This window comes from Chaetodon trifascialis, chromosome 14, assembly GCF_039877785.1.
Source record: "Chaetodon trifascialis isolate fChaTrf1 chromosome 14, fChaTrf1.hap1, whole genome shotgun sequence".
Taxonomy (NCBI): domain Eukaryota; kingdom Metazoa; phylum Chordata; class Actinopteri; order Chaetodontiformes; family Chaetodontidae; genus Chaetodon; species Chaetodon trifascialis.
In genome coordinates, this window is record NC_092069.1 from 8,245,175 (window position 1) to 8,262,001 (window position 16,827).

At 44.6% G+C, this 16,827-nt stretch overlaps 1 protein-coding gene across 6 annotated transcripts in view; it reads right to left on the reverse strand.

Annotated features, from left to right (window-relative positions):
- Positions 1 to 16,827, reverse strand: part of ralgapa1 (Ral GTPase activating protein catalytic subunit alpha 1) — a 63,550-nt gene that overhangs the window by 4,308 nt on the left and 42,415 nt on the right. For 5 of the 6 annotated variants that reach the window (XM_070978621.1, XM_070978626.1, XM_070978623.1 and 2 more), the window contains one exon: positions 3,326 to 3,450. In XM_070978621.1, the coding sequence (XP_070834722.1) occupies positions 3,326 to 3,450 (125 nt within the window). Of the gene's footprint in view, positions 1 to 1,656; positions 1,689 to 3,325; positions 3,451 to 16,827 lie in introns of all 6 variants that reach the window. The other variant, XM_070978622.1, reaches the window with a different exon arrangement.

A 16,827-nucleotide genomic window follows, 5' to 3' on the forward strand; every position in this document is an offset into this window, starting at 1 on the left:
GGAAAAGAGGCTAGAAAATTAGATTAGAAAAAGAAGCGGCCATTATGTCTAAAGATGATATTTAAGCAGATCAGGACCTGAACTGAGTTTCTATCTACAAAGCATACCATTCACAGCTAGCATGAAGGACTTTCTGCTTCAGACCCTTCCCCTTCACCCTGAGCAGGTTAAAGCTGTCTACTGGTTTAGGGACCATTAGATACATAACACTATGCTCTTCTACAGAGGAGGAGAGGAGAGGAGAGAAGGGAAAAGGAGATGGCAGGAGAAAGGAAAGGAAAGGAAAGGAGGTGATGGGAAAGGAAAGGAAAGGAAAGGAAAGGAAAGGAAAGGAAAGGAAAGGAAAGGAAAGGAAAGGAGATGATGGGAAAGGAAAGGAAAGGAAAGGAAAGGAAAGGAAAGGAAAGGAAAGGAAAGGAAAGGAAAGGAGATGAAGGCAACGGAAAGGAAAGGAAATGACGGGAATGGAAAGGAAAGGAGATGGCAGGAAAGGAAAGGCAAGAAGGGCCAGTAACAAAAAGAGGCAAAAATAGAAGAAAAAAATGACACGAGGAAGGAGAAGAAATAAAATACAGGGAAAGGGAGGAAAATAAAATAAAAGGAGATAAGGTATAAAAAGAGGGAAAAGGAGCAATTCAGGAGAGTGGAGGGATGGTCAGAGAAAAGAAATAAAATAGAAAGAAAAGGAATAAAAACAAACATGAGAAAAACAGTCCAACAGAAACAGTCCAACAGAAAGAGGTATCAGAAAGTAACAGACAAACACAAAACACTGGACGCAACAAGGACACACATATGATGACATGGAAAACATTTGAACAAATAATCATTATTATGATGCTTAATTTTAGTTATCCCACCACTAACTTACTTATTTCAAATGCATCAAAACAAACAGCTGCAGTCAAGGAGTCAGAGAACTTACACATCCAGTGTGTGTGTGTGTGTGTGTGTGTGTGTGTGTGTGTGTGTGTGTGTGTGTGTGTGTGTGTGTGTGTGTGTGGACCTATATTAGACATGCAAACCCACTTTAAAGAGTCTGTGTGTGCGCGTGTGCACAGTGCTACAGCACTACATCATAGCAAAACCAGGAAAAGAGGAGCGTACAGAAGGCTGGAGGTTAAGTTTCACCAGGTCAGCGTGACATCGCAGGTTAACAGAACAAACAGGAAAATGACCGAGTGAGTGAGCGAGCACACAAAGGAGCAGATTATCTCACACTGTTAGAAAAAGGAAGTGTCACTTTCATCGTGCGTCGAGTGCAGTTTGGTATGAAACGGTGCTGTTGTTTTTTCATGCTGAAAAAAATGAAAAGCAACTGAAATGAAATGAAAAGAATCTCTGCTCAGTCTGACAGTCATCAGGTGGACGCACACACAACCCGTAATCTCATGCCCTGTTACTGCACACTGCGGTAACGGGTCATACCAAACTGCAGGCACAGAGGAGACAATGACGCTTCCTTTTCAGAAGAGTCCAACTCTAAACACATGCAGACCTGCTTAAACTGTGGAGAGCACAGAGGAGGAAACAGACAGAGAAATACTGAGAAAAGACAACATGGTGGAGCAGTCAGAGGAGAGCACAGGTTAGACTGAATAATCAGTAGGAAGAGCCAATCAGAACGGGGCGTGTCAATCATGTGACCAGGCTTACCTTTTAGCTATAGGCAAGTGAGACATTACGATCTAAAGGAGGGGGGAGGAGGGAGACAAAAAAAAAGGAAACAAAAAAGAAAAAGACAAAATAAAAAGAAAAAAATGTATAAATAAAAGTAAAATGGGGGGGTAAACAAATCATAAAAATAATGTGAAGAAAAGAAAATAATCAAATAAATGAACAAAATAGGTGAAATTAAAACAACAAAAAGAGAGAAGAATGTTTGATCATTGTGCTGTTAAGGGAGGGGAACCTGTAAGTTAATATGGGGGGGGAGAGGGGGGGAGAGAGAGAGAGAGGGAGGGAGAGATAGAGGGAGAGAGAGAGAAAGAGAGAGAGATAGAGGGAGATAGAGAGGGAGAGGAGGAGGAGGGGGTCTGCAATAATCTGAGCAAGGTTTACTTCAGAGCACAGGATTATATGTTCAGATTTAGTCAGAAATACAGTCTGAATTCTGAGTATTGAGATGAATGAATGACAATGAGAAGGCTGAATATATTATTATCCAAACAACTTTCTGATCCTGTGCTCTGAAATGACATTTGGGGCTGAACAACACACTTACAACCCAACAAAGAGCAACACACTCCTTCTGACGGGGGAGTCGAGGACCACACAATATTCTGAATGAACATTTGGGGACAATACCAGCGTTACATGTTACTCAGCCTCAAAGCAGGTTGATTGTTATTGGATAATTATTAATATTTTTTACACAAAAGCTGGTGAGATGACGAGCAGTTGGCCAAGAAAACACAATCAATCATCAATTATACACATTTTTAGAGGAACACTCAGTCACACCTCTGCTTGACCATCAAGTAAACCATCATGTCAGTGTTGTGTTCATACACAGCTGTGTTCCTTTATGTTTTACACTCACATTATTGTACATAACTGCCACGCTGATTCATTTGATTATGTGTGAGTCAAAAGACTATTTTAAATTGCATTTAACCAGACAAAAATGATCAGTATCCATCAAACAGGATACACATAAGAGTCATACACTGGAATACGGCCGTGTGCATGACTGGCATCTCTACAGCTGATCAGATGTCAGCTAATTCCTCAGAGATGCTCTGGAGACAGAAGAAGGCTGAGCACAGCTTTGGACAGAAAACAGGACTCATCAGACTGTGAATCAGACTGTGAGCTCACTATGTGTGTGTGTGTGTGTGTGTGTGTGTGTGTGTGTGTGAGCTCTGTAGTTCAAAACACAGAGAAGCAGGAGGGTTGGTAGTTTACAGTACAGCAGGCAGGATCATTATGGTATGGTACTGACAAAGGGAAAGCAGTAGAGTTAAGTGTGGCTCGCTTGTCTTTGTTCTCAGGATCTTTATATTTCTTTAAAATAAAATAAAGTCATGTAGACTGAATCTCTGGAAGCAAATCCAGGAAAAACATAGGCGGTGCAGGCTTTCTTGTTAGTATCTCATTTCATTATTTGAACCTCAGATGTCAGACCCAAACACACACGAAGCATTGATTATCAATATTTAGCTTCTTCACACTGTATGTTTTAATGTCACTTGCCATCAGTTCTGAATTCTCAATTCAAGTTGCATTAGTCACCGGTTCCCTGAAAGCCTGCTATTGAGGATTTGATTGACAGGTGTCTCTGCTGGCGACTGGATGTTTCACAGAGCGGAAAGCTGAGTCTTACCTGTGTCAGAGGGCAGGTGTGTGCAGGGAGCGGGACTGTAGACTCGAGCTGCGTAGTCCTCAAACGTGGTTGGCTCCTGGTGGTGCTGCACGATGGTTTCGAGGTATCGGGCGCGCTCCTCATAGCTGAGGTCAAAGGTCAAGGTCAAGCAAGGACACAGATGCCTCCATATGAAGTAAACATCAGTATCAGAGTGGAATTAAATAACAGCATATGAAAGAATAATCAGACACTGTAAAATAAAGCTAAGGCCATTTACCTATTTTTCCATGTGAATCTAGTGAATAATGGTGAACCCCCCTGCTCCCACAAAAAAAAGAAAGAACCTTTTATCACTTGCTATTACAGCCTTCAGCAGTGAATTCAAAGAGAGAGGCCAGGGGATTTAGCAGAGAGCGGAGTAAATGGAAACCAGGACTTCAGCTGTCCATCTATTAGAGATAACCTCATTGACAGAATGACATTTACCCTCTCTTCCTTAGTCATACTCATACATCCAACTGTAATGACAGCCATATGCGGCCGTTACAGTCTCTCGGGGACACACACACACATAAAACTCAGTCCCATCATCTCCCAACCATTTGCTCAGTGAGCTCCAATAACCGAGGATTTTCAATGAGTGCAGAGTGTGTGTGTGTGTGTGTGTGTTTGATAAGATTGGTTGTGAACAGGCGCAATGTGTGTATGTAAGTGCATGTGTCCCTGTTTGAGTGTGTGATGGGATTAGGCCAATGAATCTTCAGAATGAAATCTGTGTGTTTGTACCTCAGCGGGCGCGTGTGTGTGTGGGTGAGGGTACGTTGTGAATGGGTTGGCCATCTGTAATAGCGCCCATGGGTTTTCTATTGGGTTAGAGAGCTGGTGTATGGGCCTCAGAAGGAGAAAGATTCAGGTCTAATGGTAACTGATCCAGTTAGAGACAATGATAATAACAACAATATGGCTCCTTTAAAGTGGAGGGACAGACTGCGCTGGCGGAATTAAAGAGAAAGGAGGAGGGGAGGGATGGACGGCGGATGAGTGGAAAACCTGGCCGAGCAGGGAGGAAGAAACTTTGGACAGATGACGCAGTTTGTCGAACATTTCACTGAAATGAACCAAATTGATTTCACAGGAGCTTCAAGGACCGCACGAGCTCAAAATAGCAGTTATTGTTCCAAAAATACTTTTCAAGCCCTTACTTAAAGTCACCCCGACAAAGCGGGGCTGAGAGTTTAGAGGTGCAAAGAAAAGCGAGCTGCCGAGGGAAGAAAAGAACTTAAAAAAAAAAATGGGGAGGAAATAGCAAGGGTGAGGAGGAAGAAGGGTGAGAATACTGCAGTGAGTCATACAGGAGGTGAGAGGGGAGGACAGCAGGTGAGACGGAGGAAGGAGCATAATAAAGCAACGACATGATGTGCTGTGTGTGTGTGTGTGTGTGTGTGTGTGTGTGTGTGTGTGTCCTGGAGAGAGCTGAGAGAAGAGCAGCAGTCACACAGAGAGCGTCGAGCCGGCGTCTCACACCGACTCTCTGTGATTTGCCTTTTCCTGTTTCCTGCTCCCCTGCATGGCACTCTGGTGAATGAATATGTGTGTGCGCAATTAGGGAACACTAAATATGACGCGTCCCTGCAATCGACACACAACGATCTGGATGCCATGTTGGAATATTGCGTGGTTGGAGGAAGCAGCAGGTCGGTGCACCGCCACATGAAAAGCCACTGTTAGGTTTCTGAGAAAGTGAAAAGGTTTAAAGGACACCTGAAGAAAAGAGAGAAGTCTGCAGAGGCAGGGGAAAGCGAAAGAAAGAAGCAGGAGAAGAAAGAAAGAAAGGCAGTACCACTGCTGAGATAAATGACAGGAACATCACTGTTACTGTTCTTCATTCGTTCTCTGTCTGCCTCCTTTCATCTCCCTCCCTCTCTTTCTTCCTCTCAGCATGGCTTTCTGCCTGCGGCCTCATGTCACCGTGTCACAAACACCAGCTCCCCGCGACGAGGAGCCAACACGGGCACAGAGATGGACGCGGGCTTGATGCAAAACTGTCGCATGAGCAGTTACATCAGCGTCGTCTGTGGAGGACTTACGGACACACAGGAGCGTTCAGTCACTCCTGCTAATCAGAGCTGTGGTCAGGCTGCAGATGGGTGGAGCTATGAGGGGATTTAGATGAAGCCATCAAAATAATGCAAGCTTCTTTTCAGGGGCCTGGTGTTTTTTGTACTCCTCCCCCCAAAGAGCACATTTGCCTCGTTAGTCTGTGTGCTCGCTACTCCTGCTGCTTAAATTTGTGATACATGGAGTACACAGGTGGCGGCAGATATCGCCGCTCATGTTATCTCCTCACTTCTTCTTCTGTTTGTTCAGAGCAAACAAACCGCTGTGGCTGCTGGCAGAAACAGAAACCACATCACTTTTTTTTTTGCATGAGAGGATTTTTACAGTGAATCTGGCTTTTATTTTGGAATAACATCAGCTCCACTTTTGTGTTTTTACCCCATTAAGTTTCTTTTTCTGGTTTTACAGCTACCAAATATTTAGAACCTTTGAAACACTAGTTGACATTTAGCAGCAGCGTTTTCTTTATCATTATTTAACCGTGTTCCTGCAGTTTGCTCAACTTTGCTTCCCAATTTGAATCCCGTTTTGCGCATCTGCATTTCGTGCGTCAACTCTGCATGAAAGTATCATTACTACTAAAAAAGTAGAAACCAGCGAGAGAAAACAAAACCGCACTGCATTCACACATCTCTCCCTCCGCCCGTCCGTCCTTCCCTCCATCCATCCAAATGGCACTCGTCACCATGAAATCGACTGTAATTGAATTTCAGATGGCTCCTCTTATTAAGTCATTAGCAGAAAAATATGTCTTTTGGAGAGGGAAAAAAAGGAAAGAAAGAGGGAAAATTATAAGGGAGAAAGAGGGGAAAAGGCTGGTGAGGGGAGAAAGAGGAGAAAGCAGAGCAGAGAAAGGCAGACAGGAGAAAGATAGAGGAGAGAGGAGGCGGATAAAAAGGCTCTTTTGTGTTGAGTCTGAAACTCATTTTCTTGTGCGTGGCTGAAAAGAGATGAGAGAGTAAAGTGTTCGTGCCTTCTCCGTCTCCCTCCCTCTCTCTCTCCCTTTCTCTATTTCAGCTCTTTTCTCTCCCTCCCTCTCCTGCAGCGCGGTTCATTGTGGCGGTGTTCGACTCCTGCGATCACTTGAGACTGATGGAGGCTGGAGGAGGAGAGGAGGCGAGGGGAGGAGAAGGGGAGCTTGTTAGCGCATTAGGAGCTGGGCCTACCGCTGGGACGTGTGTGTGTGTGTGTGTGTGTGTGTGTGTGTGTGTGTGTGTGTGTGGCGATGTCTGTATGTAGGACTATGTCTGTGTGGTGTGAATATACTGTATATACGTGTGAATGTACAGCACATACTGAGAGCTGTCAATCCCACTGATTGTATCCACAGCCTGAGATCAAAATGGGTTAATTAAGTATTGTTTTTCTAATTATTTGGAATTGGGAAACACAACCTAATGAAATGAATGTAAAAATCTCAAATTCTGGCACAGTCCTCTGAAGTGAGCTTCTCAGATCTTCTTCTTCATTTATCCTGACTCTCACTTTATCAGAACTTTCTGACTTCCAGCGCCAAGCCCACTGATTCCAGCTGACTTTAGAAATGCGACACACAAACATATGCATGCAAATCTATACTCATCTTTTTTAAAAAACGCTGAGTAAACTCATAAAACAAGCTGTAGATTTTAGGAAGCATTACTCAAAAAAACAAGTTAACAGTGCATTTGTTGGGAACTATTTTCAGTTGCGAAATAACAGACATTTGGTGCTTCAAAAGTGCAGCAGGATGGTAGCGAAGTGGCTCATTGATGTGTTTTGGAGCTCCATGGCAGAGATGAAGCTACATCAGGCTTTGGATGCACAGGTAGAGCTTTTTAAGAATCAAGCAGAGCGGCGGCCCTGTTGTTTAACCACCTCTGCTGCACTAACATCACACTGATGGACACCTGAGTGTTACAGGTCAAAACTGGAAACCAAAGAAGAGCTGAAGATGACGCATTTAAAGCTATATAAGGCAGCGCTGCATGTGGCCCCAAATGGCATATTGTCTTGTTAAATGTAGACAGCGCTCTCATGTTTACAAACCTAGCTGGTCTGCATTATACTAGAAAAACACCAAAGTGATAAGAGAGTTAGAGGAGCCGGCACTGAAGGGTCAAGCTTTCTCTGGACAGTGTTCGCTCGCTGCCGTTCAGACTTCCCCTTCAGGTTTTTATGCACTGCTTCCTTTGGTCAAACAACTGAACAAGTCACACCACGACACACTCGGGTGGAGCAGCAGCATCTCTGCTAGCGTGAAGTGGTCCAACCTATTGTGTTGCAGCTACAACTTTGTGTATTTTTTACGTTTTCTGTAGAAATGTTTCATCAAGCTTTAACATGAATTTCCACAGGTAAACAAAAAAAAGATATCAAAAGTGCAATACTACAACTTCTGCCCGTTTTCTGAATCTCATCTACAAGATACCTCTCCTCAGAAACACACACGCCGAGTATCTCACTCCGCATCTCACACGCACACACAAAGGCAAACACACACCCTATCTGTCCTCTCCACCCCAGGCATTGGAACAGACAACAGAGAGAAGGACATCAGAGGGATAATACAATTGGAAAAGCTTTACAGCGTGTAGTGATAAACCTGTGCGTGTCTGTGTGTGTGTGTGTCTCTGTGTGTGTGTGTGTGTGTGTGTGTGTGTGTGTGTGTGTGTGTGTGTGTGTGTGTGTGTGTGTGTGTGTGTGTCCATGCCCAAAGGAAGAAGCTAATGGGTTTATATCTTTCTGTGATAGCAATGATATGGAGGCTTTGTGATTTCATTAAGAGTGTGTGTGTGTCCACGTACGCCAAAAGATGAGGACAGAGATAGGTTGGTCTAATGCACTACTTATTGTTAGGGGCCGATGTACGCACACACACACACACACACACACACACACACACACACACACACACACACACACACACACACACACACACACACACACACACACACACACACACACACACACACACACACACACACACACACACACACACACTTCCACAATCGTATTTACCTCTATTCATCTGCTCTTTAACCCAATGCAGAAACAGAGACTGAGGAGAAACACAGATGTGATACATTAATTGGCCCCTTGTCACCCCACTATTTCACCCTTTGACATGTGTGCGTACACACACACACGCATAAACACACACAGACCCTCACCCTCCTCCCTGTCACCACTGGGGAGCCCTAAAGCTGCCAGCGCAATTACAAGCTTTATTTAACGGGGACACACACGCGCGCGCACACACATGGGTGTTGGTGAACGTCACTGAGGCCATAACAATAATTCTCTGATTAAGGAGATGGATCCTGTTCTTATCTGCAGGCTCTACAATATTCCTCCTCCACACATACATACATCCATCCATACATACACACACTCCTTCATTCCATAGTTCTAGCTTCTTGAATGGGATCATTTTTGCTGCTTTTCATGATTGTAAATTAGAATAAAGAATATTTATCATAGACAGTGATTAATCAATGGTCAATTACTAACATCCCTCCCCCGACCCCGTGAGGACCACTCTCCTCTTCCTGTCTTTTTAAGGCCGAGCTGAAGAAGGCTATTGGGGCTTAAGACACAGTTTGACGCGCTCCTCTCTGTCGTGGTTTTGGTCATCTGTGACATCCCACCCTGAATTTTAAACACCTTGTCACCTAAAAAACACTTACACTCACACACCCTGCCACATTCACGCATTTACACCCACACCCACACACTACAGATTAGCTTGTTTACCAGTCAGAGGGGGGTCTGCTCCAACAAGATGTGATCAAGCCACTGATGGCTACAACTCATGTGTCTGCACAGCTCTTTGTGACAAGGTGCGTACGTGTGCACAGGAACACAGACACACTCGGTCATTACTTGAATCATATATTTCAGATATTAGCCCCCCCCAACACACAAAACATGACAGAACATGAATAAGATCTAAAGTTATACTAATCGTTAAGCAGCAATTTGCCATTTTTTACTCTGTGATAATTCAAGCCTCAGAATGTGCACCTCAGACATCTGTGTGTGTGTGTGTGCGTGTGTGTGTGTGTGTGTGTGTGATGGCCTTAAATGCCTTAAATATCTTGAGTTTGCTGCTACGCCGAGTTGAAACATCTGTACTTTTTACTTGCTGCAACAACAATATTTCTTGTTTGTCAGCAGTATTACAGAAAAAGTATTGGCCCAGCTTTCAGAAAAAAAACATTACATTTTGGAGCAGATCCGAATCCCATCAATCACTCTACTTAACACTGAAACACATGGTGTTTGACCGCGCCACGGCTGTAAAGTTCACAATGACTCCAAATCATGATCCATATTCACAGGAAGCAGTGATCCTCCGGGGGAAGCCAACGCATGAAGTTGCTCAAACTTACAGAAAGCAGCTGTTATGGGGCACTCGATAATATTGTGCATATATCCAGGCAAAGACTGCAGTTGTGCTTGGAGATTTGCATATCATACAAGAGTGGACGATTGGCTTTGGCAGAGGTCCGCGCTCTTCCAGTACCTGTCTACTGTAATTATTGTAATATAGCAGCCTTTCAGGCCTTTACTATAAGACCACAGGGGCTTAAATGCACTCACATTGAGTCGGTCAGGAAGGTGAAGCACAATTCAAGCTAAATTATATATTTTCTAATGTTCCCATGATTTATGCAAAACTATGTTGATCTGCTTGAAATCACACATCTGTATAATTTCATTATACACCAAGGTGTCAGAGATCATAGTGCTAAAATGTGCTTGTGAAACACACTCTCTTTCTCACACACACAAACACTCTTCCCCAAGGAGAAGTGAAAGAGATTAGCCGTGACCCCTCCTCCTCACCCTTTTCTTTTCATTTCCTCTATCTACCCGCTGGGAAACAATTAAGCACCATCACCTCCCCCCTCTGCATGTATTCCCACACACACTTGTATTCATTTCCTTACCCTTAACCTCCAATACACAGACCCTTAACCTAATCCCGAAGCATCAAATACCACTCAACGTGTGGTACTTTTTGCCAGTACAGCTGCTCAACGAACAGACAGGTGAAACATATTAAGACGATGAGAGACTGGGGACAGAGCAACTTAAAATATCTTTTTTTTTTTTTTTTTTTACATGTTTCTGCTGGCACGGTGGTGCAGCAAGTAGTGCGCGTGCCTCACAGCAAGAAGGTTGCCGGTTCGATCCCCGGGTCAGACGGGGCCCCTCTGTGTGAAGCTTGCATGTTCTTCCCGTGCATGCGTGGGTTCTCTCCGGGTACTCCGGCTTCCTCCCACAGACCAAAAACATGCTCATTAGGTTGATTGATGACTCTAAATTGTCCGTAGGTGTGAGTGTGAGTGTGAATGTTTGTTTGTCCTTGTATGTGGCCCTGCAATCGGCTGGCGACCGGTTCAGGGTGTACCCCGCCTCTCGCCCATTGTAGCTGGGATAGGCTCCAGCCCCCCGCAACCCCGAAAGGGATAGGCAGTATAGATAATGGATGGATGGATGGATGGATGGATGTTTCTGCTGTTAAACAAGTGTACTGATAAAATACTGGTTTTAAAGTAAATGTTTGATTGCATTTGCAGTAAAGAGCCTAGTTAGAGGAGCTCATCCCGGCCACAAAGAGCACAGGAGATGCAGCAGCGTCCAAGGTACGGCTAACATTGGTGCTTATCATCCCACAGTCTTTAATGACTTCATTTGGCACCCAGGCCCTTTAATACAGGGTTTCCGTACTATGACTCTGCCTCATACACACTCTCTCATTCTCTCCAAGAACTGTGCTTCAGTCACTCATTTCTGACAAAACCCATTATAAAAAACAGCAGAAAGCCGATAATAGAAACTTCCACTGTAGTCCTCTTTGTCAGAATACATTTCGTTTCATTTTTTCAGAGTTCAACTTTTGTGTTTCTGCTCCTTCTGTAGGGATCACGTAGCAGCTTGACTAAGCTTTGTAGACGCTGGCTGGCTACTGTAGCAGCAGGGTCCTTCAGCAGCCCTGACATATCAGCAGCCACCCAGCAATGAGTATTGTTTGCACTATTCATAGAAGTTTGAGCTTAAAGCTGCAAATGAATCGGAATACTTGTGGAATTGAACCACTGCGTTGGTGAAGGCTTGCAGTATGAAGACCTGATCAAACTTGGTGACCACCTACAGAGGGTATCTGGTGGCCACAGAGTAACATTTTCTGGCCATAGGGCCATGCTCAGTGTCAACCCCTGGGATCTTAATGCACCTGCATCAACTCAATCATTACAACAGTTCAATCAAATCAGGATTCATCCTGACGACAGGCAGCAGTGCGGCTTTCTTCAATGTCAAACAAACATGGCTGAAGGGTAGCGGAGCGAGGTTAAGGATAACATGACCCCATTTCAGCATCAACAATAACAAAATGTCTTCAATTTGTAAGGTTTTGCCCTCACCTTTCTACACTGGTGAGGAACACACACTCTTTGTCGCACACAGCAGATTGTAGCCTCACTGGGACAATAGGCTCTATTGTGGGAGCTGGCAAGGGGAAGGCAGGCAGGCCGCTAGGCGTTTGGCTGCTCTTGCTGAGTGTGTGTGTGTGTGTGTGTGTGTGTGTGTGTGTGTGTGTGTGTGTGTGTGTGTGTGTGCATGTGTGTGGATATGGGGGATAATAGTGCTACATGCCCAGAGCTGCCATCATTTCACTGGGAACAGAGTGTGAAAGAGAGGGAAAGGCAGTGACACACACACGCACGGAGAGCACACAAACACAGCATCGCTATCACACTGAGCCATATGCTGACCCCAGCCTCAGTACAGCTATCTCTGCCAATCAACTACTAGAGGGGATGTCCCTCTCTCTCACACACACACACACACACACACACACACACACACACACACACACACACACACACACACAAGCTCTAATCCTGAGAACAAAATATATACACACATATACATGAAATACACAACTGTAAATGATGTACATTTGAAAATTCATGCACAGGAACACACATACATTCACTTGCTGGAACTTGTGCGTGTGTGTATGTAGCAGTTTAGTGTCTCTCCAACATTGTTTCCCAGAACCACAATCACCCAGGAGCAGATGGAGGACGGCCACAGCTTGCTCTCTGTCTCTGTCTCGGTCTCTCTCTCTCTCTCTCTCTCTCACACACACACACACACACACACACACACACACACACACACACACACACACACACACACACACACACACACACACACACACACACACACACACACACACACACACAAGCACCAGCTGATGTACATCCTCACACACTGTGACACCTATCACATACAAATGTCTGTCAAACTCCCTCACACACAGTGTCATCAGATGGTAGAGCAGCAGTAGGAGATCCAGCTCGGTGAATCAGCGGGTTCAACCTCAAAGAACTTGCGGTCACAAAAATCTGACTCAACTTTAACTTGGCAAGCCTTAATTTCACTTTGAAACTTAGTTTTAAGGAGACTTATGATCACAGGAACACATGATCGAATCCCTACAACATTTCAGCTGACTGTTATTATTGCTCCACAGCTGATAGAAATCTTGGTGACAAAGGATATAATGTTGAAATTTAATTGACAAGTCAGATGAAGTCAGGGAAATGTCTCTTTTTTTGCCTGATGCTTATTTGATTTACTGTAATTTAATCATTAGCCTCTTAATAATAGCCCATAATGTTTCAGCTATGCTTTGAAATTCCACATTTCCATTGACTGTTTAAAGGACGAGGCTGGTTAATGGTTACAACCTGATTTCCACCCTCTCAGTAATTTCCTGGGCACTGTCGTTTTAAGCAAATGTTACTCAAACTGGAGTAAAAACTGTCTTTGCTGTGGACTATTTTCATGGTAATGAACAGTGTGGCGCTCACTGATGTGTTTCAGCTTTTCTCATCTTACTGGATAAATCAGGGCGAAGTGTTGCTTTAGGACCCCCCAAACTTTGAATTTGCCATTTTCTTGATATTATCCCTATGCAGCAAAAGGTTCGTGTGTCGTGACCTGAATATCTCACTCAGCAGTCTGCTTCTTTTATCCGGTTTAATCTATGAGGGATTGATTCCACTGTGGTTAACTTCAGGAGGAACCCATCGTTCCCTCTTCAACATTTGCTGCTGTGGGACGTGTCACCAGAAGGCAGGGAAGTTTAAAAACTCAGCGTGTGTTGCATTTCACTCTGACATGTGACTGTAGTGAGGGCTATAAGGAGAGGGGCTGTATGCGTGTGTGTGTGTGTGTGTGTGTGTGTGTGTGTGTGTGTGTGTGTGTGCGCGCGCGTGCGTGTGTGTGTGTTGGGGAGTCTTGGATTGCTTTTCTTGCTGCAATGAGCTGATATGTGAGATAGAGCTGTGCTTACACACAGCTGCCCCAGCAGTCTGGCACTGTGTGTGCGTGTGTGTATGTGTGTGCGTGCTGTTGGATGGCTCTAGTCATGGTGAATGAAAGATCAGAGAGAGAAGGCAGATGGACCGCCCCGAGGGCCAGGAGACAGGGAGAGAAAGAGAGAGAGGGAAAGAAAGAGGAGAAAATGCCAGTTAACCACTGACACACTTAGTCCTGCCAGCCTTCTTTCCATCTCTCTTCCCCCCTTTTGCTTCTTTGTCGGCCCCTCTGTGAGGATACCTGATGTTACCATGCAGCACCAACACACAGGAGACACACAGCTTGATGAGGCACGTCAGGGCCACACAGGGGCATCTAAGCCTCATGTGCAGTATGTGAGCTAATCTTCAGGAATGTCTGCTCTTATTTGACGGGGAAAAGATAAAAGCAATGCATTATATTAATCTATAAGGCTCAATCTCTGTTGCTGCTCCTGTATTTCATGTCTGAATTACTGTAATGACTTTTAAATTCAGTAGTTATGGAACCAGACTTTACAAATACAGTTTCAGATGCAACACAGCTCACAAATCTCTCCAAAAAGACAATCTATGCATATTCACATGAGGGACACGTTTTTCCTGTCTTACTCATATTGCACTGCCTTTTCTTGTCCTATAATGTCTTGTCCTAAACATTAATGAACTCTTAAAAGTTGAGCAATTTTCAGAGAAAAATGAGAATGACAGGAAAAGACCGAAGAGCAAAAAAAACCTGAATGGAGCCTGAAAAGTAAAGAAATCTGAAAAAGAGAAAAAACAGGCAAAATGACAGAGATAGGAGGAGAAACAGATATGCACTGAGATACAAGGGATTTAAAAGAGAAGAGAGGGAAAATACAGAGACAGAATTAGAGAGGGAGATAGAGAAATGATGATAAGAGTGATACAAGACAGCAGTGCAAAACCGAACAAATAAAATTAAGGCACAACAACACGACGAATGTTAAGACAGAGACGCCGAGCTGGAGAGATAACAGAGGGAGAAAAGGATGGAAAGGAGCGACAGAAGCAGAGGGCAGAGTAGGGAGAGGCGCAGAGACAGAAGAGGAGAGCAGAGAGGTGTGTGTAGCAGAGAGATGGGGAGTCAATAATGACTGATTACTGTAATTCAGCCTGTCAGAGACATCGACCTGCTGCTACCACCAATCAATACACACCAGGACACTCGCAGACACACGCAAACACCTCGAAACGAGCATGCATGACACATGTGTGTCATTGGGGCAAGTGCACATCATCGCCATAGACACTCACACACATGCGCACACACACGCACACACAGTAGGTATAAGGATATACACAAAAAATGTAGAAAAGAAACAATAATTGATGTCTACATGTCTACACACTCGCACAGGATCACTGGAGTCACACAAAAACACACAAACGGACAGACATTAGTGCATGCAAGAAGGTGCACATGTGCACGCACACACACACACACACACACACACACACACACACACACACACACAAAGCAGGGTTCGAGGGTGTTCGCTACGAGTTACAGCCCCACACTGTGCCTAACAATGTCTAAGTCTCTGTCTCACTTGGAGGACAACGCAGAGCAAAATGGCTTCTTCAACCTCATCCTTCCCCGACCACCCCCCACGTTCCCACCACCTTCTTGGCTATCGTCACCTCTAATACTCATATTATCTAAATGAGGAGAGGGGCGGAAGAAAACAAAGGGAGGTGGAAGAGGGGGAGAAAGACAGGGGCGTACAGAAAATTAGAGGGCAGAAAGTTGGACAAGCGGGAAGAAAGAGAGCAAAGAGATGAAGGACAACAGCAAAGTGGAGAGGAAAGAGAGATAGGGCACAGTGAGAGGAAGACAGGAGAAAGGGACGGGGAGACAGAAAACAAGGACAAAGAAAGGCAAGAGTCAGTTATGATGAAATACAAGAGAAATACTGATGGGGAAAGGAGAGAGTTCAGTTTAAGAAACAAATATATAAAAATGTTCTGAAAAAAAAAACGCTGGGCTGATGACATTAACGTTGGGGTATATTAAATGAGTGGACGAGACATGTCACTGAATGCTGTGAGTACAAGCTTTTGTGCCATGTGAGCTTTTTACTTCAAGACGGTGTCATTATGGCTTTATTATTCATTACGGGTTGAACAGCTAACATGTTTTGACCTATTTATCCACAGTGCTCCTATAGTTAGGGCAGGCGGTGTGACTGCAGACCTAACCAAGGTTTCCCCTTCCACACAGTGCATCGAAGACATTCTTCACACACAAACCTTGTGCATATGTCCAGTGTGTTCCCCGGTCAAAAGTGACTTTGCTGGCATAATAAATTGATCTTTAAATGCCGAGATGACCAACTGTGTCCTTTGCTGAAGCATTGATTCTGGAATCCACCTAGAATTCATGCAATCAACAATGACAATTACAGTTGTAAATCTTGTAGTATTGCGATGCAAATAAATGGAACTTATTTGGATACGAGGGGCAAAAATGAAGGGAAAGAGACAAGATCGGAGAGACAAGCAGGGACACAAGAAGGCAGAATCATTAGGGGATCAAACTGCTTTAAGTGCTGCTTAGAAGAAATTCCAATGATGAGCCAGTAGCTCAGCTCGCCTCTACAGGGGACGCTGTCACCTCACAATGCCGTGCCTGTGTGTACGCCGCTGTTCCTCTGAGGACCTCGTGTCCACGTGGGCGTAATCTTCTGTCCATGTTTGTTAGAATCAAGAGTGTGTACGAGTGTGGACACGCATCTGTGTTTGAGGGCGCGCGTCTGTGTGTGAGACCAGAGTGAGAAGCCGCTCATTTAGAAACGGCGTTCGAGAGGAGAGGAGAGTCATCGATAAGTATTGACCGCTGGGCTTCTTCCAACCAAAGCTACCATCGCATCGGTTCAAGCAGACAGACTGTACACACACCTGTCTGTCTGTTTCTCTTTCACTCCTGCATACACAGATGCATGCAGACACACACACACACACACACACACACACACACACCAGCTTCGTGTCTCACCTGTGTCTGCTTGGCCGTGCACT